At 41.8% G+C, this 22010-nt stretch overlaps 1 protein-coding gene across 8 annotated transcripts in view; it reads right to left on the bottom strand.

Annotated features, from left to right (window-relative positions):
- Nucleotides 1-22010, bottom strand: part of KIAA1210 (KIAA1210 ortholog) — a 53942-nt gene that overhangs the window by 13328 nt on the left and 18604 nt on the right. For 3 of the 8 annotated variants that reach the window (XM_027687295.1, XM_027687292.1, XM_027687300.1), the window contains exons 2-6: nt 12074-12150; nt 7372-7540; nt 2997-3126; nt 904-1062; nt 260-325 (exon numbers count right to left, since the gene is read on the bottom strand). In XM_027687295.1, the coding sequence (XP_027543096.1) occupies nt 260-325; nt 904-1062; nt 2997-3126; nt 7372-7540; nt 12074-12150 (601 nt within the window). Of the gene's footprint in view, nt 1-259; nt 326-903; nt 1063-2996; nt 3127-7371; nt 7541-12073; nt 12151-14611; nt 14768-15148; nt 15352-15397; nt 15420-22010 lie in introns of those variants that run through there. The other 5 variants (XM_027687299.1, XM_027687297.1, XM_027687293.1 and 2 more) reach the window with 5 other exon arrangements.

Genomic DNA, 22010 nt, shown 5'->3' with positions numbered 1-22010 from the left:
TACTTTGTCAAAGAACTGACTATGCTGTTCAAACAAACCACTTACCACTAGATTTCTGCCTGACTTTATTTCTTATTCAAAACTCAAAGAGGCACATTTTCAGTATCACTTGCCTCACTCTGGACTGCTAAAGAATTGTTTCCTGGGATACACTGTACCCAGAATAAATTTTAAAAAGTAAAATGATTGTACTGGCTCCATACAGACACCACACATGCCGTCTCAGGAAAGTTTATTAGCAGGAAAAGTAGCTATTTACCTGTTCATCTTCACTGTCTGTTCCGCCTAAACTCAAAGAGCTATGACGCTGAACAGGGTTGGAGGACTGTGGGATAAAATAAGGAAGAGGGTAAGTCAAGGGAAGTATCACACTGAATTATCTGGGGCTGGATATCCAGTGCTAATTATGAGAAAACACAAGAGGAAAGATAAAGGAAGGGTCATTGAGTTCCTGCCTTACACAGTTGCTTTCGTTTCTTCATTAGGATCAAACAAAGCAGGGGAGCTTTCTCCTGCTATGAGATATGCCATGAAGGTTGGCCACGAGGCAACGTATTTTATAAAGTTATTTTGGCTTATTGTTTTAAAATCTTCAAATTTACAAATGCTCACCTGTTCTCTGAACTCCAAAATCATTCATTTGCTAATTAGGTAGGTCACAACTGTCCCAGTATTGGTCTACACAAAAGCATGGAAAATTGTGCCCAGAAAGGGTATTTGTAAGGTCACTTTCTAGATATCCCTCAGAGTGACAAGTCCACAATCCACCTAGGTAATTTTTTCTGGTTCTGACTGATCCATACCATCATAATTTATCACAAGCAAGCAAAAAGTCTTCCCCTTCTCCAGGTAGATTTTCTCTTTTCTGTACAGGTGGTCATCAAGGTGACGTGACAATTATACCTTGTTTGGCGAATCTGTCAGAACTTCACGAAGGGTTGAAATTTCAGGAGGGCTTCTAGGTAAACCATCATCCTCAGAAACAGCACCTGCATCTTCCAGTTTCTTTCCAGTTATAACAAGAGGAGGTGATCCAAGTCTGACATTCTGCTGCAGCTGAAGCTGTGGTTGAAATTTAGAATATAGAATTTCAATGGCATTATTTATAGGGAACATTTTGGACACTTCTAACACAGTTGCTCCTATTAACAGCAAGAATGATAACAGCAGCCAGGAACAGCTTTGTTTGCAAAGGGATATGGGGATTCTTTTCCAAGATTGCATAAAAGAATGCTCTGGCAGACCCTGACCCAAGAAAAATAAAACAAAGTCTGCAAACTCACAAATAGCCAGATGTTCCCTCAAACTAAAAATGTTCAGATTTCAGGAAACACCATTACTAAAATTCTTGGCTTAAGTCTGTCAGCCATGTCAAAGCTGGAATAGAAACAAGGTCTGAACAGAAACTTTGTCCTTCAACTGAAAACATCTCTACAGAATATTCCCAAGACAAACATGTAGACTTGGTTTTTTTCCATTTCTTTGCTTACTAAACCATATTGGGAAATTCTAGGCCTAATTCTGTGTTTTCTTGGAAGATATGCATTCATTTATATCTCTGTAAAATAGATCTAAATAGCTGCAATTCTTATTCAACAAGATTAATATGCAATGTAATTCCTCAAGATCTAACAGCCACACGGGGTAGCACAATGTCACCCTTTAATGCACCAGTCCTCCAGGTCAAACAGATTTCTAGCCCTTATTGCAATATATGGGCAGCACAAGACATACAACACACCTGTGCACTTAATGGGAAGGAAAAGGCAGAAAGTCAGTTTTGCTTTGGTGTCTTGGCACAACTTCCTGTGTTAGATTTATTAAATTTGTTACATGCAGACAGCAAAGTGGTGTGGGGGAAACTCTGAATTTACAGTCTGTCTTCTAGTGGTAGAAGTTAATTTAGATTGCTAAGAAAGTAACAGCTTTTATTAGTGCTTGGCTTTTATTCTGACATGAGTCAAGCTCACAGAAAAAGGCTGTCTCCTACAGCTACAAAAATAGTGCTGGCAGTATTACATTACCATGCAGGATGATGGATGGATGAGGAGAGGGCACAGTGGACTGGAGATGGCATGAAAAGAGCTTTTTCCCCCACAACAAAGTTCTGTCATATATAAACATGATTTCTCCTGCTACTCCTATTGTTATACAAAAAATGTCTTAAGACTATTTTGCAGTCTTATGGATGAACAAGTCCCTCCGTGCATCTTCAATTACCTACCATGTGATGCAATTGTGTTTGCAACATGAAGCTCACACTGAGCAAAAGAAGAATTTCAATGGCCTTTGGCTGCTCTATCAACCATTTGTATTCGGCCCCTGGAAAAACCTCAAACTTTTATCTCAGTGTTCCGAGCTGGGCAGTTACTTAAATGCATTTAATACAGCCAACAGTTCATAAGGGAGCTGTCAAGGAGGGTTCAGTATAGCCTTGGAAGAAGGAAATGATCTAGCAGAATACAGTATCCTTTGCTGGCAAAGACCAGAAGAATAATCATATAAATAAAGCTGTCAGAGCACCCTGACATATCCATCATCCCACACACGTACACAGTCACTGGTGATAGCATGTACAGTGAAAACATCAGAGCCTGAATTGCCAAAAAAAATAACATAAATAATATTTAAAGAATAACAGTGTAAGGGACACACTATAGTATAAATAAATGGCCTTAACCCAAAAGCAGTAGCTATGAAGTAAAGAATATAAATCCCACTGAAAGAGGACACACTCAATAAGGAAAGTTTCCAAGAGTCCATGAACTGGATTCATGTCACTCCAACACTGTGAGATCTGGGCAAGGCTGAAAGCACCAGCACTGCTCAAAGATGCAGCTTCCAAGAGGCAGAATAGATCCAAAAGTAGTAAATCTGCCTTTGGACACTTTAGTCAGCAAAATCTTAAGGCACAGAGCAAAGGAATCAAGAAACACAGTTTCCTAGGAGACAGCTCACACAAACCAGCACCATGAATGAGGGGATGATGTTCTCACCTGCAAAGTTTTCACTCTTCCAGGTGTGTTTTCCTTACACAATACGTCACCTGCCACATTTCCTGGTGCAGATTCAAAAATGAAGACACTGTCATGGGACAAGGCTTTGTTTCCCATGCTTCCTTTGGGCCTGGGAAGGAAGGAAGGAAGAGTGGTCAGTGCACTGGGTACATTCCCCACACTATTTCACCAGGGTAGAAGGATCAGAAAGAGTTCCAGGGCAGGATGCATCTCACTTAACTTCAGATTCGTGCATGTTAGGTGTTTAAGGTAGTCACTGCTAGCTTCTTTTATACTCAGAAGGGAGCAGAAACACTTCTTAGGATGCTGATTAAATGCAGATGTCTGTTTTCAGACATACTCAGCATCTGCATTGAACACACAGATCAGTCTCTATGAACTAGAGAGGGAGCCCAAGGTGATTAGTCTGATGTTGGGATTTAGGTGCATGCACACCACCCTGAGAAATGTCTACAGTGCAGAGGGGGGCAACAGAAATCCCCTGCCCTCCTTGGGTGGCAATGGGCCAAGCATGAGACATTCAGGATCCTGGTGTGTGTCATACCTGCCAAAGATATGGGATTATTTTTCCGCTTCTCGCAAATGTGGGCAGAAAATTAAATTTTGTTACATGAACAAACTTGATTCAAATCCTCTCATGCCCAGCAATAAAACCAGTTGTGTTCACCTGTATCCTAAACATCTCCAGATCCCAAACATATTAAAAAACGTAGATGGGACAAATGTCCATGTCCATATTTACCCACCTATCCGTGGCCAAGTTAAAGTACCCAGGTAAGATATTCCTGCTCTGTTTCTGTGCTCACTGGGTGTTCAGCCCAGTGAAGCAACAATGAGTTCCCACAACAACTGTTAACTGAGTTGTAACAAGTGAGATTGATTTGGTTTGAGCTATTAAGTTGGCCAGGGAAAATTTTGCCCTTGGCTGGCACAACAAGGAAGACTTCATATCATTTATTCACCAAGTTGCACCAGCATAGGCAAGCACTATCTGTACATTACTCTGTTCAGAAGACCATAAGGATGGCCTCTACCAGGATTTCATTCTAGTTTTTAACTAATATTATCTCATCGTAGGCCATGAGACCATTAACTCAAGTTACAAGTATTCCTTGGCTCAGGAAATGCTCACTGCCTCTGGAAGTTTGATTCTGGGTAACAGAGGATGATTAGGAACACAGTTCTGACAAGAAAAATCCAGGATGTCAAAACTCTTCTGCAAGAAAATCAAATATTTCTCTGTAATTTGCCCAACCACAGATTCTCTATTTAGAAGAAAGCCCTGAAGGACTTTTACACCATGCAAAAAAACCCCCAAAATGACTCTTTTTCCTCCCACATCTCCCTTCTTTACGTCTCCAGAGACATCTCCTTTAGCTGCTTGACTAACCCTCCTGTTGCCACAAAGGTGTAGTCAATCAGTTTACAGTTATATCGAGTCTCACAGTAGGGCAAAATAATTTTGCTCCATGTTTATGTTGTGTCAAAGGCAATCTGAGCTCTTTCTCTCACAGCATAGGTCAGAGTCTGTGCTTCCTCCCATTATAAGTGGTGGTTAATGTCTGTGTTAGTCTCCAGGACAGCAGTCCTACACACAAGCAAGGCACTTGCCTTACTTCATCATTAGAGTTAATGAAGCCATCCCATCCTTTTGTATGCTTGATTTTATAGTCCTTTTCAGCGTGAAAGATACTCCATATGGGCAAGACATAATTTTACTGCATTCAGAAAAACAGTCATGCAACTTTTATTTACTGTAATGTATAATCATTATTACTTGGCATATTCTATTTACTGCAAAGAATGCATGTGCATTAGGATGTATTATTAACCTTTCCAGTCGGGGATTTCCTCACTTCCTTTACTTGGAATTCCTTAGCAATCAGAGCTAAGGTTTCCTTGTTTTTGAGACTGCCAGTTCAAGATCTGTTTCTTTTTTCCTCTCTCTGCATGTGTATCATATGTGTTTGCAAGAGAATTACTGTATTTTCTTCTGGCAGTCACAAAAAGAGCATTGGATTAAACATAGAATTAACTGCAGCTTTAGTATAGATGAGTCGCTTATGTGCAAATCTGCATTCCTGTGTAATTCCAGGCAGTGTATTTATATTTGCACTGACGCTAAAGATGTACTACCTAAAGCCCAGAGGTTTTAACCACTGTATCTCCATGCTGATTTCCCCATTCAAATGCTCAATTCATTCATGTGCATCAACATTCAAGCTGCCATGACTGAGGAAATGATGGGACTCTGCAGGCAGTAGTAAAGCAGCTCCTAAACCCATCGTGGCCTGTGCTGTCTTCCCTTTCTTGTTACTGCAACCCCACTCCTTTTATTAGTGTTTGAAGTAGGGGGATGAAAAGAGGTGGTAATTGGTGAGTGATCTCTCCCTGTCTGTATCTTGACCCACAAGCCTTTAACTATATTTTCTCTTCCATGTTCAGCTGAGGAGGAGAGTGACACAGCAGCTTTGGTGGACACCTGGTTTTAAAACAATGTTTAAAAAAAAAAGAAAGAAAAAAGAAAACCAGTGCTTCTGCCTCAAGAACAAGCAAAGAGCAGCATTGTTCTAGAACTGGGTTTTATAGTCTGCATGCCAGAAATTGCAAAGCTCAGGGTCCTGCTATAAACCCTCCACAAGCTGTATTTCCACTGGCTTTCAGGATCAGGTTTTCCATAGGATTACATAGTTCAGTTTCTTTAGGTACTTACAAAGTGTGCTTATGCCATGCACAGTCTGGGTTTTTGAGTAGCATAAATGTATCCCTAAGTTGTTTCGATAGCCCATCTAATCCTATCTCTAAGGGAAAAAAAGCAGAAGGGTTTTACTCATTTCCTGATCTCTGATCTTGCAAAACAGTTCATAATCACTGGAGGATAGCACTGAGGTAAACAGCAATTGGACTTGAAATATTTGGTTAAGGGCAAGAGAAAGAGTTTGCACCCACTGTGCCTCTGGAGCAGACAGCTGCCTCCTATGGGGTGATGGGGTAAGCTCAGCTGTCTCTAAACTTTTTGGACTGGGCTGAGTCACTCTAATTCCCCTGACCCCAGGAGAGTGGTTGTGTGGTCACTTACTCTGTTGCTGTTATGCTAACAAACAAAACAAAGAGATTGTTGTTTCATTCCCAGATCATTTTCATGATACAGTTGCATAAACAAAACCGAATGAGTGGGGAAAGGTGGGGCAAGGAGGAGCCAGCACCCATGAGAAAGTAACGTCTGTAAGTTTTCCACCAGAAGAAATGCAGTGTCCAGCTCCACCCAGTGCCCTATTGGATGATACAAAGCATCTGGCAGCAGTGCTGATTTCAGTCCTGTCCCACTCTAGTCACCTGTTCGTGCCCTCTGCCAGTGTCACATCCATCCAGTGCTCCTTCCAGCAAAACACTGCAAACCATTGGACGTGGCCAGTGTTTTGTCACACTTCATTAGTTTGCAGCTCTGCAACCCGAGGTATAGAGTAATCCAAAGAGAGGCCTGGTTTAGTGGCTAACAAGGGAGGATGAGGAGGGTGGGGGAGCTGGAAAATAGCCACATTTACAGGTTACCTGATACTGTTCCAGGACATGCCTGGCAAGAGACATGACCATGCTCAGAGGGTTGTCCCAGCCCAGATTCAGTCAGAGATTTGCAATGTGAGTGTTGTGTAGTTTGGTGGTCTAACATCAGTGAAGAAGTGTTAGCAGTGCAAGCTGATAGCTTGTACAATACTGACTGAAAAAAGGACAAGGGTTTGGACTAACATCACTCAGGGGTCTGAGAACTGCTCTGGACACACTTTATGGACTTGTAAACCTCACTGACATGCCCAGCCCTCCGGGGGTGGTGACACAAAACCAGGGGCCTTCAGTCGTTATCTATGCCTAAATGGCTAGGTAAGAAAGTTAAAGAAGCAATCACATGCTGATAATATACCAGAAATATACCAGAAATACTTCTTTTTCTTTACTGCAGCCATGATAGGGGGCACTGATGCTAAAAAAGCAACTCCACACGTATTCTCTGTATTAACACTACTCAGACATCATCCTCTTGTAAAGCTCCTGCTGATCAGGTCTTCCAAGACAGATTTCAAACACTAAAACCAATCAAAACAATCTGGGCTATCTGCAGTTCTAGACTAAGAGGCTGGATCACCCCTGCCCCTGGCTGCCCTCCCCCTCCTCTCCAGTCTGACTTTTCAAGCACTAGCAAAGAAAGAGGAAATTCCTGGAATTCCTTCATCAGCATTAGGGCTTGTTTTGCACAAACTTGGACAGAGGTTGCTCCTAAGGGGCCAACTCATGCTTTCATCCCACTGCTGTGAGAGGCCTGCTTTTATTTATTTATTTTCCTTCCTTGCCAGCTTACCCAGCCTCCTTCGGTGAATGAAGTGCAGTAGCGTTGAGCACAGCGATGCTGACATCGCTGCTGGACTGGCAAGGTTTTAAATTACTTTCCCCCCTGGGAGGTGGAGGTTCTTTCCTTTTCTTCTTGGAAAAGAAGTTCTTGAAAGTCTGAAATTTGGATTTTTTCTTTCCTGCAAGATGAGAAAAATGAAAATTTATGAAAGTTTGGTGGTATTGCTTAGCTTGGAGAATGTTATCTCTTAAATTCTGGAGCAAGCCTTAAAGCTAAGGCAGCCCATTCAGTTTTAGTCAGCTCCTTTTAAATTATTCAGTGCTGGAGTCCAGTGAAAGGTGAAGCTGCAGTTCTTACATCTGCTGCCTCTAAAGCAACACTGGCATTAAGCTGACAATAGTGGTGCCTACTTAGGTTCTAGTTTATGCAAAAATACCCCTTATATAGAGAATGTATCTACCTACAACTGAACACCGATCATATTTGCTGTATTTTTAATAAAAAATTGCTGTCAATGTCTTTAATTCTTAATGTTCTTTACTTAGCTTGGTTTAGTTCTGCTTTCTCTTTACTCAGTGCAGTAAGGAGTTAACACCTGTAGGACATTCAAATTTGGCAAAAAGATTGAAACTGGCAAAATAATTTATAAACTCTAAAACCAAAATATCTGTTTCCACATTAAACCACTGTCCCAGAATAAAAGCAAGTCCTTCAAGGACAATGGAGCAAACTTAAATTAAGACACTGCCCTGCAGGACACGAAAGTCTCAAACACAGCAGCACTAAGAACACAAATAGAAAACTGTTAATCTGGTTTCAAATTTTCCATTGTCTAAACAAAAATACAAAAATAACAAAATAAAGCATATGAAGCTTCACTGACATTTCCTTTATAATAATCTAAGATACTTTAACTCTTAAGTCTACTTTCTTTCAGCACACAAGTGCTGCATTTTGTCACTGACCCTTACATTGAGGGGTCACTTTGGAGTGGTTTGGGCCAAACTATTGTACTAAAACCCCCGTGATTGACTAAAATACATAGGCAGAGCAATAACATCATTGCATATCTGAGCCAAGTTCTTCGTTCAATAATACTTTACAGCAGTTGGCATAATAAAAGCTCACAGCTGGAGGATTCCTTCATAAGCAAGGCATTATTTCAACACAATTATTGTCTTCTCCCAGTAATGATTTAGTCGCCGATGCTCTGTCTCAGCGTGTGCCCTGTACGTGTAGGGACCTCTGCCAATGGGCCTTATCTGGGCTCAAACTGTGCCACTGCACAGCTGCATCAGACAGTGGCCACTTTGAGAAATAAACAATGATACTGAGATCTACTCACCCTGTCTCCTCCCTGCTCTCCAGACCAGTGCCAGCACCACACGTCAGAACGTGCAGGACACTGTTGCACTGTCCGGCGGGGACTGGCGACACGGCAGAGCAGCAGCAGCCAGCACAGACCTGCACGTTGCTTTCCAAGGGACTTGGGTTGTCTCTGAGACCAAACTATCTTTCAAAACATCTGGAGCAAACCTGTCACTGGAGTCCCACTCATCTAAATAATAATGGGATGTGGCGCTCTTATGGAGGGTTTGTCAGTGGAAGGCCCTTCCATCTTCCATGGCTGCTCATCAGTGAATGAGACAGTCACAGAAAACATACAGGTTATATTGCCTGGACCAGACTACAGAATTGATCTCAAGGCTTTTGGATTTGTTAAAGCTCTCATGGGTCTCAGTGAGCTCCATGCTGCACCCATACCAAAAACTGATAAGAGAGGTCACGCAGCAAGAATAGACCACAGAGCCTCTCAAAGAAAACAAGCATGTTGAGGGTGCTTTAGAGAGTCTTCAGAAATGCCTCCTGACCATTCCTGTCTTTCATATCAGGAATTAGACAATGTGCATGGTATTCTTCCAGGAAACTTGTCAAAGCTGATCTGGTTTATTTTAGATAGGCAAAACAAAAGTTTAAAAAGTTTCATGAAAGCAGTTCCCCAAAACTATCAATTCAGCAACGTCTGCTAACACAGTCCAATGACTCAAAGAACAAAATGGCAAACTTTGATACAGGCAAAGAGCTCTGCAACTCCAAAGCTTTCTAAATGAGAAACAAGGACATTGTCACGTACACTGGTCAGATGACAGTGGTAGGGACAGAAAGCAAGTTGGATTTTAGTGCAAGTATTACTGAGCTTAATTAGGCGCTGGTATTTTCAGAGAACCAGAGGAGCGTTAACAAAGCAAACCAAAAAACCACAACACAATAACAAAAAAGAAGTGAATCCATGGACATTTAAGAGAAACAGACATAAGTCTTACCACAAAGGCTAACATTGCCAAATACTACTCCAGATACTTGTCTAGATCAGAAGTGGTACTAACTTTAAAGTGGAGCCCATGGAAAGGATTTGCAAAAACTGCCAAGGAGCAAACCTCAGCTGGCATGGGAGAAGGCTTGGGTATCATTGTGCAACAGAGAGTCCTCTGATGCAGACACATCAGTTACTTCAGTGCCTTCTCTAAGCCTCTAATTTACGTGATGTGCAGGGTACATCCCCTCCAGCAATAACTCCTCTTCAACCACGCTCTGCTCAGCCACAACCCTTCAGCTGTCTCAGATGAGTGAGAAATCAGTAAGTTTCCCTGGAGTTACAGAGACTGGCGCTTGCCATATTTATTACATTTAAAAAAAGATAAAATCACTACTAGAACTTAGTGCTGGATGAAAACTGTGGGGCTGCTCTGTGTGAGAGCATTTGGCACAAAAGGCATGGTTCAGAAGGACAGCACCCATATTTGCTTCCTGCTGTGAACAGCTGTGCACTGGTTTTGCACACCATTAAAAGGATGCTACATTTAAGTTACATTTCAGTGCACTGTGAAGTAGCTCGATATATCACTGAATTGGTAGAGTGCTCTCTGATACTTGAACTAATAATATAGAGGGAATCTTATTACTTAAGATGGAAAAATTTCATTGCATAACAAAAATCCAAGCCCAGACAACTACATCTATTTCCCCTTCACCCACTGATGAACAATGACTCATGATTTTTGAATTCTTATGGTTACTAATCTTAAATTTCACGGCATTAAAAATAAAGTATTAAATTTAAAGGTTACTGCCCTAAAAAGCAAAAGCCTTCCCAAATATTAGTTGTTTATGTTAACTATGATTTAGCCAACTATAATAGAAAAGGAGCAGGAATAACCATTTTGCTTTCTCTGTAAAGTTTGTATATTCTGTATTTTTTACTGTTTGTGTACTGCCTATTTCATTGTGCCTTCTGTGCACAGAGAATTAACACATGACTTTCTACTCTTTGAATCATTCTTTCCTGTAACAGGATAGAAAAGATAGATGCTTCTTCCAGTGCCAAACTGAAACTGTAAAAAGCATAAGGAGCATCTGATTTGGGAGTTCAATGATCATATTTAAATTAAACAGTTAATTTAGGGATCTTCTATGGTCTCTGACTTCCTAAGGTGCAGTCAGGATAGATTTTCTATGTTTTTTCCCCTCAAATTCAAGGACTGGATACTCTCAACAATAAAAACACACGAAAACAAAAACCCCAATCCATAGACAAAATTCTCAGAAAATACTGTTATTCTAACTCCATAAAAAAATACCTGATATTGCCAGACAGGCATTAAAATCTTGGAATTCAGGAAGGATAACATTGGGTGCTGACAGGTTTTGGTCAGTGACCTGATTACTGCCATCAAGAAGGAGCAGCATGCACTGGAAGCCCTCTGCTACTAGTCAGAGAATAAGGCAAACCTCAAGAAATCAATTTAATTGACAAGACTGTGAAGGCTGAGGATTTTAGCCTCCTGGAACCTTTAGATCACAAACCAATTAAAGTTATAAAGAGGTGAGGCAATCCTTCATTATACTGGAAGTAAACAAAAGATCCTAAAATGGCTTTATCCAGGTCCAGTCAAGTGTCTCTTGAATACCTTGGCAATAGAGCAGCAGCCTTTAAGTATTTCACATTTTTGTGCATTTAGAGACAGAAATATTCCTGGTGGTTTTACAGCCAACACTTCAGATCATGAGCCATCTCCTGCTTTCCCTGTCACCCGCCTCAGAATTTGATCCATTTTGTGAATCTTCTAGTGAACCTGGGTACAAAATTTTCATGCAGGGGTTTCACACAAGCTCACCAGCTTGACAGGATAGCACTAGACTGTGTGACAAACTAGATTACAAATTTAAGAAGCCAGTCATTGCTGAGCATCCATCATTACACTTTTTTCACCTCTCTCCATCTGCCATGCAGAGTTCAACTAACAGTCACTTTGCCATTTGCTTCTCTCTTCTAATAATATTTTGATGGTGGTAAATATTAGGGGGTACTAACACAGCTGCCACAGACAGAGGCTGGCTAACAGGCTCAGCTCCCACCTTTGCAGGATCTACCAAAGCAGGCAACACAATCAGCTCTTCAAGTTCTAACATCCTGCTTTTAAAAATCCAGGTCAGAACCAAAAAGAATATCCTCCATCAGGATATGTTGCTCCATTATGGCACATTAAAAAACCTTTCCCATAATACTGACAGCTGACAAAGCCATATAGAGATTTTTTACACTACAGAAAACAAAACAACGCTGCAAAATTACTCACTACAGACCCCTCTGCCTGAAGAAAATAAATTTTGACTTCCAAATCAGCTACACATTCTGGGAACAACTGCTTACCTGTGCACTCTTCAACTGTCTCTCCTGATTCAGGTGACTGTGTGACCTCTGTGGGTCCTGTAGCCATGATATAGTCACTGAAATAGAAATAAAAGCACCAGTTAAATTTTAGTCCATTGCCCCAGTAGAATATGGTCCCACCCCACATAAAGAAAGAACATGGCTGGATTCTTTCTGAAACCACATGCCCAAATGGTTATCACAAACATGGCTTGCACACTTCTTTGTACATTGGCCACAGAGCTTTTCCTCATTTTTCAATAACATTTATTTCTCCAGCCACAACTAACAAACCAGTCTAATTATTGCCAGTACCTCTCTCTTTTTAGGAGACCAGAATCAAAGTTTGCTTTCATGAAAGATGTCACTACACTTGCTCACCAAACACTGTAATGCTTCCCAGTCTTAGAATAATGAACCCTCACCAGAGAGTGACAGCTCCATGCTACTGTAAAAAATGTAAGTAAGTGCTCTGCTGCCCAGGGTTCATGTTTAACAGTGTCCTCACAGCAGGCACCAGGCTAGTCTGTCAGCATTATTAAAACCAGTTAAGCATCAGCAGTGAAACATCATTCTGGGCTATGCTACATTTGTGGAAACCAATAGATCAAATTATTTTGGATACAGTGCAATCAGCTTTTAGCCACAAGCTCTGAAACCTTATCGCCAGCAGGGCTATTGATCAACCAAATTAGCTGATGGCATCATCTTCCTCCCCGATGAAAACAAAAGTTCAGCCTAGTTTTAAGATCATTCAATGTTAACTGGCTCCACTTTGTATTTTCCAAGACTCCTAAATGAGTGTCTGTCAGAGACAAAGGAATGAAGCAGCAGACCACGAGAGTTACAGTACAAATGTCAAGCAACAATGGAAATGTGACAGTTTAGCAGGGCAGCTCATAAATACTGTCCTTTGTTATGGAAGATACCTAGGTGGTACTTTTATATCATTACCAGTTCCAATATACTGTGTCAGGACTTGAAGAGTAAGAAGTCTTTACAAACAAATGAAATTATCCAGAAACAAATCCTGCTCCCTCTTCTGCATAGATCTCATCTAACTATTTTCCGCTTCAAAGTAGTGTAACAATACTGCCAAGTACCTCAACAGCAAGCAAGACTGTGATTCTGTACTACTTTGGCCAATCACTAAACTATTCTATTTCTTCTGTATCACCCACATATTCTATAATCAGTCATGCCCAAAAGCACTGGGCACACACTCTCAGATAACCTTAAAAGACAAGGTGCACCAACTCAGAGGGAGAGGTGATGGGACTGTCTGTCTGAAAAAAGAAAAGTGCAGCCCATGGAAGTAAAAGAGAAAGGGCTCCTGCAGAAAGACAGGCTGTGGAGTAAGCTTTCCCTGTGTGAGCCACGCAGGAATGCAATCTGCCACACTGCTGAACTGTGAGTAGGAAAGGGGGAGATACGAAGAAAAGGCAAAGTGCAGTCTAATATCACCTGCTAGCACCAAACACAGGAGAGCATCAACACACTGTAGGTCCAAATAATCTCACCCCAACTTGCTAAAAGGTAATGAAAAAGTCATTGCAGCAACCAGGACTGATTATACCTTTCGTAACCAAGATGCACTGAAGTTGTTTTTGAAACAGTTGTCAGACAATATTGAGAAGCAACAAAAAAATAAGACTTCTAAGATTTTCTCCTTTTAGATGATCATAACCATTCAGCTCTCATCCCTTTTCCCCCATGTCTCATCATCTACCCATAAAAAAGTTTGCATTTCCTGCATATTTTCATTAAAGCAGTCATCAGTACACTTTCTCATAGACTCTTTCTCTGTATTAAAAAGAAATTTGGTTCCAATTTTCCCTCTCAACTTTATACACCATGCATATTGCGTTAGATTTTTCTTGAGGGAAAGGGAAATGCATTTGAAATAAAACGCCAAGAAAGAATTCAACAAATTTACAAGAACAAACTGGCAAGTCTCCAGAGTTGAGCTTTTTTTTTACAGAATGCATGTGGACCTGGAATTTGGCTCATTTAGACCTCTAACTCCTGCTTTACCCACCTTCAATTAAACCAAAGCAAGAGAAAATTGCTGCTTTCAGATCCAGCTTTCTTTGCACCAGTTCAACATTTATTTAAACCACTCAGTCATCTCAGCTGCTCACTCAGAATCCTTCCAGGCATTGGAGATGTTTTGACTGCAGTGTTTATCATAACTGCAAGCATATATTTCCAATTGGTATATCTTTTATACAAGTAGAACTGTAACTGCAAAGCACTTCAGCTCTGGGGCGGTTTCTTAAGTCAAATCAGCTCCAGCATTACCTCGATTTTATAGTTCTCTGGGGCACATGGAGCTCAAGTGTCAATTACAAGGGTGTCTCATTTAGGACCTAATGGTTTGGTGCCTTTCTATACCTCCTCACAGTATCATCTTTTTTCAGTGAACTGAACATCACAGATTTTCCCAAGCTTTAAGTTAGCAAGTATTTAAATTAAAAGAAAAAAAACATGTATTTACAGCAAAGTGGAAGTTCCATCATTAAAAACCTGATTACATACCTGGAGGAAAGTTAGCAATTAGATGACAGATGGACTTCCAATTTCTGGTGGCAGTGAGTTGCACTTTACAGAGAACAGCTAGCAAATGTTCTGAGCCACAAACCCTACCCTGGGGGTCAATGTAATGGAGTAAAAGAGGACAAAACCCCATCAATACAAATACATGTGAGTGCACAGGCATTAAACAATTGAACCTCCAGACATTCACCACTTCCAGCCCTTAATGACAGCAGACAGATGCAGTGTCAGGATGTATCAATACCATGTACATCAGTTCAACCCAGCTGGCACCCTGTGAGCTCTCCCAGAGCATTACACCATTAGAGACAAAGTTTTAAAGAAATCCTGTATGTGTATTGATTTTCAGTGATAAAAATAGCAGGTTAAACAGATGGCCTTTTAGAGCATTATTTCTGGTACCCTTCAGGTGCTACAGGACAGCTGGGAGAAGGAGCTTGCAGAGGGATGGAGGAGACTGTCCCCTCAGTGCAACAGATGTGGCCAGACAAGATAGTAGAGTTGTCAAGTCACACCTACCGATTGCTTCTCACTAGAAGTGGAACAGTGGGCACATTTCCCCATTCTACAACTTTCTAACCATGTTCTTAATCCTCTGTCTAACAGCATTTGCTACGCCTGTATATGCACAGGCCTCTTGCTGCAGAGGTAAAGGGCAAACAAGATGCTGAATCTCTGCCAGACCCCTCAAAAGCCAGACTTGGCCCTGTCCAGTAAGTCCACTGCATCAATTACTGTATAGGGCCATGGAAAAGACAGAAAACTTACTGAAAGCACAGTATTTGCCTCTCCTTGCACAGGGTGATGGGCTGGATTACCACAACTATTAATTAATTAATTACTTGCAAACAGTGGCTTCCTATATAGATGCAATCACAAAAATAAAACTGACATTATTGGACCTTATTTGCATTGTTAGGGTGTACTTTAAAGCAATAAAACTCATACAAAGTTGCAGGACTTGCTGTACTTTCAAAGCAGACAACAGGACTTTGTTAGCAATCATCACTACCCTTGCTTGGTTTGATGGTTTAGATCTAGGCTCCCTGCTATCCCATACAAAATTTCCATTGATAACCCTACTGTGTTGCATTCACTTGGAGCTCTTCAACTCATTACAGGAACTAATGAGCCTGAAGAGAAAAAAGAAATCTCCAGGAACAGGAGAAATGTCCTTGTCTCCCCTTTACAAACCGAGGCAACTGGACAAATATTTGGATTGCTCTATAGGAGGGCAGTGATAGGGCAAAAGAATAAAGTTTCAGGATGGTGTTCTGACCATTCGCTTTTCCCAGCTGAACACATGACTTAACACGTACATGGGGGGTAGGAAAATGCTAAATGAAGGAAAGACAATTCCCTTTCACTGCTTGGTTTGTGTATTTAATGCCTCCTGGGAAGTTAACATTATGCAGGACTCAAGTTTCCTGCATTTAACAAAGGCCCAAGACAAATGCTTTCTGCTCAGCCTCAGAAAAGGGACACAGCCTCCTTGCTGTCTCTCCAAGGGAGCAGGAGACTTGGAGACTGCACAGCAAGCAAGCTCCTACCCCACCTTTAGTGTTTCTTCAGCTTCAGTCCCATGGTTCTGTATAAGCATTCCGGAAGGCCTTATGACAGAGAGATCAAAGGAGATTCTGAGCCCTGAACAGCCTCTTTCCTATTAAATAAATGCTTGAAGAAATAAAGACTTAAGAATGTGAGGCACTGTATTCAGTTAGCATCTTCATAGCCCGTAGAAGACAGACAATGGCAAGCAGCCAAGACAAAGAGGTGAAATTTCTGCCTGGAGCTATTAAAGACCAATTTCCTTCATGCTACAAAAATTATTTGAAATCAAGCTTATGCTCCAGATTTCAGGACACACACGTTTCACAGCAAGATGGATCAGCACAGGGAAATGCATGCCCCCATCTGGTCCTCTAGGCCACCACCCTGCAGCCAGTCTCCCCCAGAACATGCTTCAAGCTACTGCAGGACCTCAGAGAAAGCCCCTCTATTACTCCTAAGATGCAATGTTCAAAAAAACACCGACTTCAGTATGGTTTAGTATTCAAATTACAGTCTTCAGCCAAAGGTGACTGACAGATTAAATTTTATTCTCTCTTATTAAAGCATGTTAGAGGACCTCATTCTGTCAAAATGATGGTTTTCCTCTATGGGCACCCAACAATGAACTTGTTAATCCAACAGGTGAAGGATAAGTTTACCCCCTGTAGCTCCACGGAACAGGATTTCAGTCACTCATGGAGCAATAGCAAAGCCAGCAAGATTTCTATTCAATTTCCACCCCCCCTTGAGCATATCAGAAACACAACAACCAAACATCCCTTTGCTCTCCATGCAATGAGATGAGTGACCTGCACTTCAAGGCCCACAGTCATGGAACATGCTGAACAGTGTGGGATTCCACACACAGCTCTGTTGAAACGGGGTACGATCCAACATGACAGCAGGAACCAGGACCTGACCTTGCACAGCTTATCCCATTGTGCTCTTCTGGAGTGTAGTGTTTCTAGGATGAAATTCCCAGGGTTTCTTGCCAGCCTCTAGCTGGTATCTCCCATGGGGTCCCTCCCATGACTGCTTTATGTAGGCATGAGAGAAAAGCACAAACAGCAGTTTACATTAAGATTCTTGCTACTGCCTCTGCTGATAACAGTGAGGGGAAGAGTTTACAAAGTTAATGAATATTGCTCATCTAATTTTCACTGAAGGAGGGATAGTTTAAGAAAGTTTAAGGTTCTTTTCCAGGGATCACAAATAATACAGCAATAGTATCCATCAGGAAGTCTGGATAAGCATCTAGATAATATTTAATATCAATAAAATATTCTCCCAGAATCAAGCAGGTGGTCATAATAGCAACAGACAACATTCAGCTCCTGCCCTTGATGAGATATCCAGAGCCAACAACTGGTCACACAGAGAGATCTGTTCACAGCTTTCACACTTTGCATTCAGACAACACCCCCTCACCCCCCTCTGTCCCCACACCTTGGCTTCTCCACGAAGGCTCGCCAGAAGACAGGTCCCAATGTGCTGAACTCTTTTTACCTACAATCTACTTTGAGAAGCCTCTGTCTGACAGCGTTTCTGAAGGATTTCTGCTGTTCAACAGTGCCTGAAGCATTATGTGCTGCCCTCCTAGTGAGTGTGTGTGTAACACTAATGGAAAGCAGCTGGTGGGCTGAAGCCGGCTTTAAAAAAAATGAGTAAGAGGAGGAAATGCCTTTCATACAGTCACACAGGCTCAGTCTGTAATTGTGTGAGAAGCCAAGAGGATAAGAAGGGGGAAGGGTAAATAAGACAAATTCATAAGCACTGTTGCGAGTCCAGGAACTGAGAGAGTCAGTGCCTGTGTTCCCTGCGTGCTGCCTCATCTCCACAGGCTCCCTCCCTCCCAGCACTGATGGCATTTGTTGGTTTAGCACTGCAGAACCATCTCCCTGCACATGAGGACACACGTGTAGGACACACACAGATCTGTGCTACCTTACACCTGAGACAGGCACCAGTAGCAAGGCAGCTGTTGATTTGTACTCAGCTCGAGATGCCAAACTGCAGTCCCACCTACCAGAGCCTTGCAACACTTGGCACCCACACCAGACAGATTAACCTGGTTTGGACGTGGCACTTCAGGCTGCCCTCAAACACCTAATTACTCCACAGTGCTTATTAGCATGATCTTGTGTAGCTGCTGTCAGTGAGAAGATCTCAGCTGCAAGTTTGTATCTGCTCAGGGAGCAGAGCAAATATCTACCTGTTTCCCAATAGCCAAGGAAAATGTTTCTGAATAACCCATCCTTGCTAATAATTTATGGCACAGTTTTTCCAGTGCATTTTCTGGTCAGCACCAATAAGGAGAAGTGTGACAGAACTTTGCTCAAATTGAGACTGGCACTAACACAGTCATGATCTAAACCATGCAAGAGCTCAGCCGAGATTTTGGGTCCCGACTGCCTCCATTTTAAAGGAATGTACATTAAATAACACAGCTGAATTCCACCATTTGGCATTAGCATAGGAGTAGGTCAGTGTTTTTCCCATGTAGTAATTCTTTTTCTTCACACTGCCACACTGGGGAAATTTCAGGAAGCAGCTGGAATGAGGATCTTCTTCCACTCTTCCTAAAAAGTAGTAAAAGAAGCAGGAGAGTGTTCCAGCAACTGCGCTAAGGAGCCAACAGTAGGGGATACTCTCAGATCTACTTGACATGGATACATTTGAAGTAGTTTGGAAGGAGAGGGAACATGCATTTAAAAATCAACAAGCGTGTAACCAAAGGCTGCCTTTGCCAGCTAGGGAGCCCAGTATGTGCTACTGCCTTTGGAAATGGTTTCAAGAGCAAAGCAACAGGAAATGTCAAGCCACTATCTCTGAATGCCTCATGCTAGCAGAGTCAAGATGTCAGAGAGTCAAGTATGGGAATAGAAGTCAAGTTGCTGTCTTCTGCCTCTTCAAGTGGTAAATTCAACAAATAAGTGTCATCTTCCATCCCAGATCTGATGGTGGGCATATTTGGCCACTGTTTTCTAGCTTGTGTGGTGCTTTTTACCTCCTGTCCAAAGTCCTAAATTAATTTTGTTTCATCTGTGGCCTTCAAGCACAAAGTTAGATGACTGGGATCTGACCTGTGGTGTGCAGAGCCCTAGGAGTCCATGGGCTGCTTTTCAGGGATCAGCAAAAGGCAGCTAAGGAAAGGACTTTGCCATCAGCTGGCTTCAACACACTCTACAAGGGCCTGAAAGACTGTGTGCCTGAGAAAACTTCATGGAAATTGCCAATATCTGCAAACCATGAAGGTGACAATTATTAATTTAGACAGTAAAATCTATGAGACAGAGCTTGTCTTCAAACATATTCTAGCAGATGAAGACTACAGGGCTGGACTTGGGTAGATTGACTGATTTTCCTGGCTCTACCACTGGATATCAGGGCAAATTACTGGATTTCTGACAGAACCCTAGAGTTTCTTTACCTGTGGAATCAAAATGGTCACACTGAATGCCTGAAAAGCCTAATGAGCCCTATGGAAGAGCTAAGTACTGCCTCTGCTACAGGAAACCAGCATGCTGGAACCATACCCACTGACACTGCTAACAAGTGCTACCACTACACAGAAGATAAATAACAAAAAAAACCCTAAAATTTCACAATAATAGCCTGCATATCTGCCATGCCCCTGTATTTGAGTCACAGTGATTTCTAAGATGTTATTCTCACAAAATGTGAAGAATCATTACATCCTGAGCCTAAAAGAAAGAGTCTGGAGGCACTTTTACCAAATTAAGCTGTCTGACTATTGCAGGGGAAATGAGGCTGAAACAATAGAGAACTGAACGCCAGAACTGAAACATGGAACTTTAGGCTATGTCTAAAGCTTTCTTTTGTTAAGGTTTTTCCAAAACAGTCACTTATCCCTCAATTTGGGGGTAAAGAGCAGATTAAGGATGGGAAAAAATAAAACAAAGTTTTCAGATAGATCAAACTTCCCAGGACACGTCTCTTGAAAGAGAAAATAAAGACATTTAATGGCCAAGAATGCAAAGTGCACTGAAAAAAAAAAGGAGAGGCTAACAGAAATTTCCAGGATGAATTGTGTTACAAATTTTCACTCTGAAGATCAAAACATCATAAAACCAGTCAGCCATCTTTTGGCTATAAGAAAGCAAATAAAACACAGGCTTTGTGGTCTCAAAAGCTGCCTTTGGCAGGAAGCTCAGGAAATCTCTCTTCATGTGAAGTCTCAAAACCTATTTGGGGCAGTATCTACTGCCTGTACACACACAAAAATAAAAACAAGGCCAGCTCCTTCCTAGGTTGAAACATACTGTGTCCGGCTGGCTAAATCCCCTGAGTTCCCACTGCCCGTGGGTATCTCTGTAATTCAGCCCCTATTTTGGCTCCTGATCAAGGAAGGCCTGAGGCAGCCTCTGTGCTTGCAGAGGAGCTTTCCTGCAGCTGTGTGTGAAGTTTGATGGTCTCCCTTCTTTTATTCTAAAGGAAACCTCCTGCTGTCCCTGCTCTGCTTTCCTGGCTGCTCTCTCTAGAGCCTCAAATTAGGCAGCTCCTGAAGTACAATTGGTCTTGAAGCTCATGGAGAACTGTTGGAGCCAAGGAATATCATCCACGTGCTCAGTGCAGTTCCTGAGCCATTTCTGTCCCAAGGGCAACTACTGACCTTTCACTTTAGTATGAGCAACTGCTAAAAAGGGATCCTACTTCTCTGGGATTCCAGACACAAATACCTCTCTAAAACAGGATCATCTAAAATAAGATTATCTGAGCTAATGCTGTTTTGCACCAATGGAGTATCAAGCTGTATTCAATTGTGTTTTGAAGGTTGTGGTACAGCAGCATCAGGGAGCAGAGACGGTACATGACAGTAGGAAGACCCAGAAGGGTGACACCAAAGACAACAAAGACTGTAGGATGGGGTACTGAAAAGCAGGCAGTGAGGGGGAAGCGGGGAGGGAATCAGATTGGGACAGACATTCTGTAAGGTCTTCATAGGCCAAGGCTGAAAGGAAGGAAGCAACAAGACAATTTGAAGTTTTTGAGGGAAAGCAATGACATTTCAACTTCTGAAACATTCTTTTCACTAAACTGAGATGCTGGAAAGCAGTTTAACTGCTGGAGTGAATGAACAAATAATTCTTCTGCATCCCTGTCAAGTCTGTATCTTCCCACATACACAGGTAGGTTGATGATTACCATGATGTCTCCATCCTAAATCTGAGCTGGAGCATTCAAACACATCCTATTTGCATCAGAACTACTGTGTGGGTCAGAACTGCGTTGTTAGATGAGTGATACCTGGAAGACCCAGCAGAAGCACACAGTTACATTTTTCTGAGAATGAATAAGCATAAAGGAATTCATCATGAATGAAAGTCAAACATTTACTTCACTAATTAGCACCAGATCCTTGAATCTCAGAGGCCAAAAGAAACAACCACCACAAGACTTTGAAGATGGAAAGCTGCCTTAGCTCTGGCTAGGTGGTTAAAAAGCAAGATTGGGTGGCTTTGTCTGCACAGCCAAGTTTCCCTGCTCTGACCACGAGTGCTACAATTCCCTCTAAGAGCATGCTGATCTGGAGAGGGAAGTGGAAATCAACCTTGGAATTACCTTGCTGTTTTTTTCCTGTTTCCCCATGGACAGGCTTATCTGAGATTTTCCCAAGTCTGTCTGGTAATCAGCTCTAGTTGACCTACACCAGCTCAGGTAGGTTATCTACCAGAAGTACAGTTTGGACCTACTACATTTTTGTCCCACATATCATCAAATTTCAGCTTCTAAAGCCAATTCTAGGCCTTTACATCACAGCTATTAAACTTTCTATACCTCTGCACAAGGAGGAAATGACAAATTAATC

The sequence above is a fragment of the Neopelma chrysocephalum genome, unplaced genomic scaffold, assembly GCF_003984885.1.
Source record: "Neopelma chrysocephalum unplaced genomic scaffold, ASM398488v2 Primary Assembly neopelma1_73b, whole genome shotgun sequence".
Classification (NCBI taxonomy): Eukaryota; Metazoa; Chordata; class Aves; order Passeriformes; family Pipridae; genus Neopelma; species Neopelma chrysocephalum.
The sequence above is the reverse complement of the archived record's forward strand: the minus strand, read 5'-3'. Positions and strand labels throughout refer to the sequence as shown.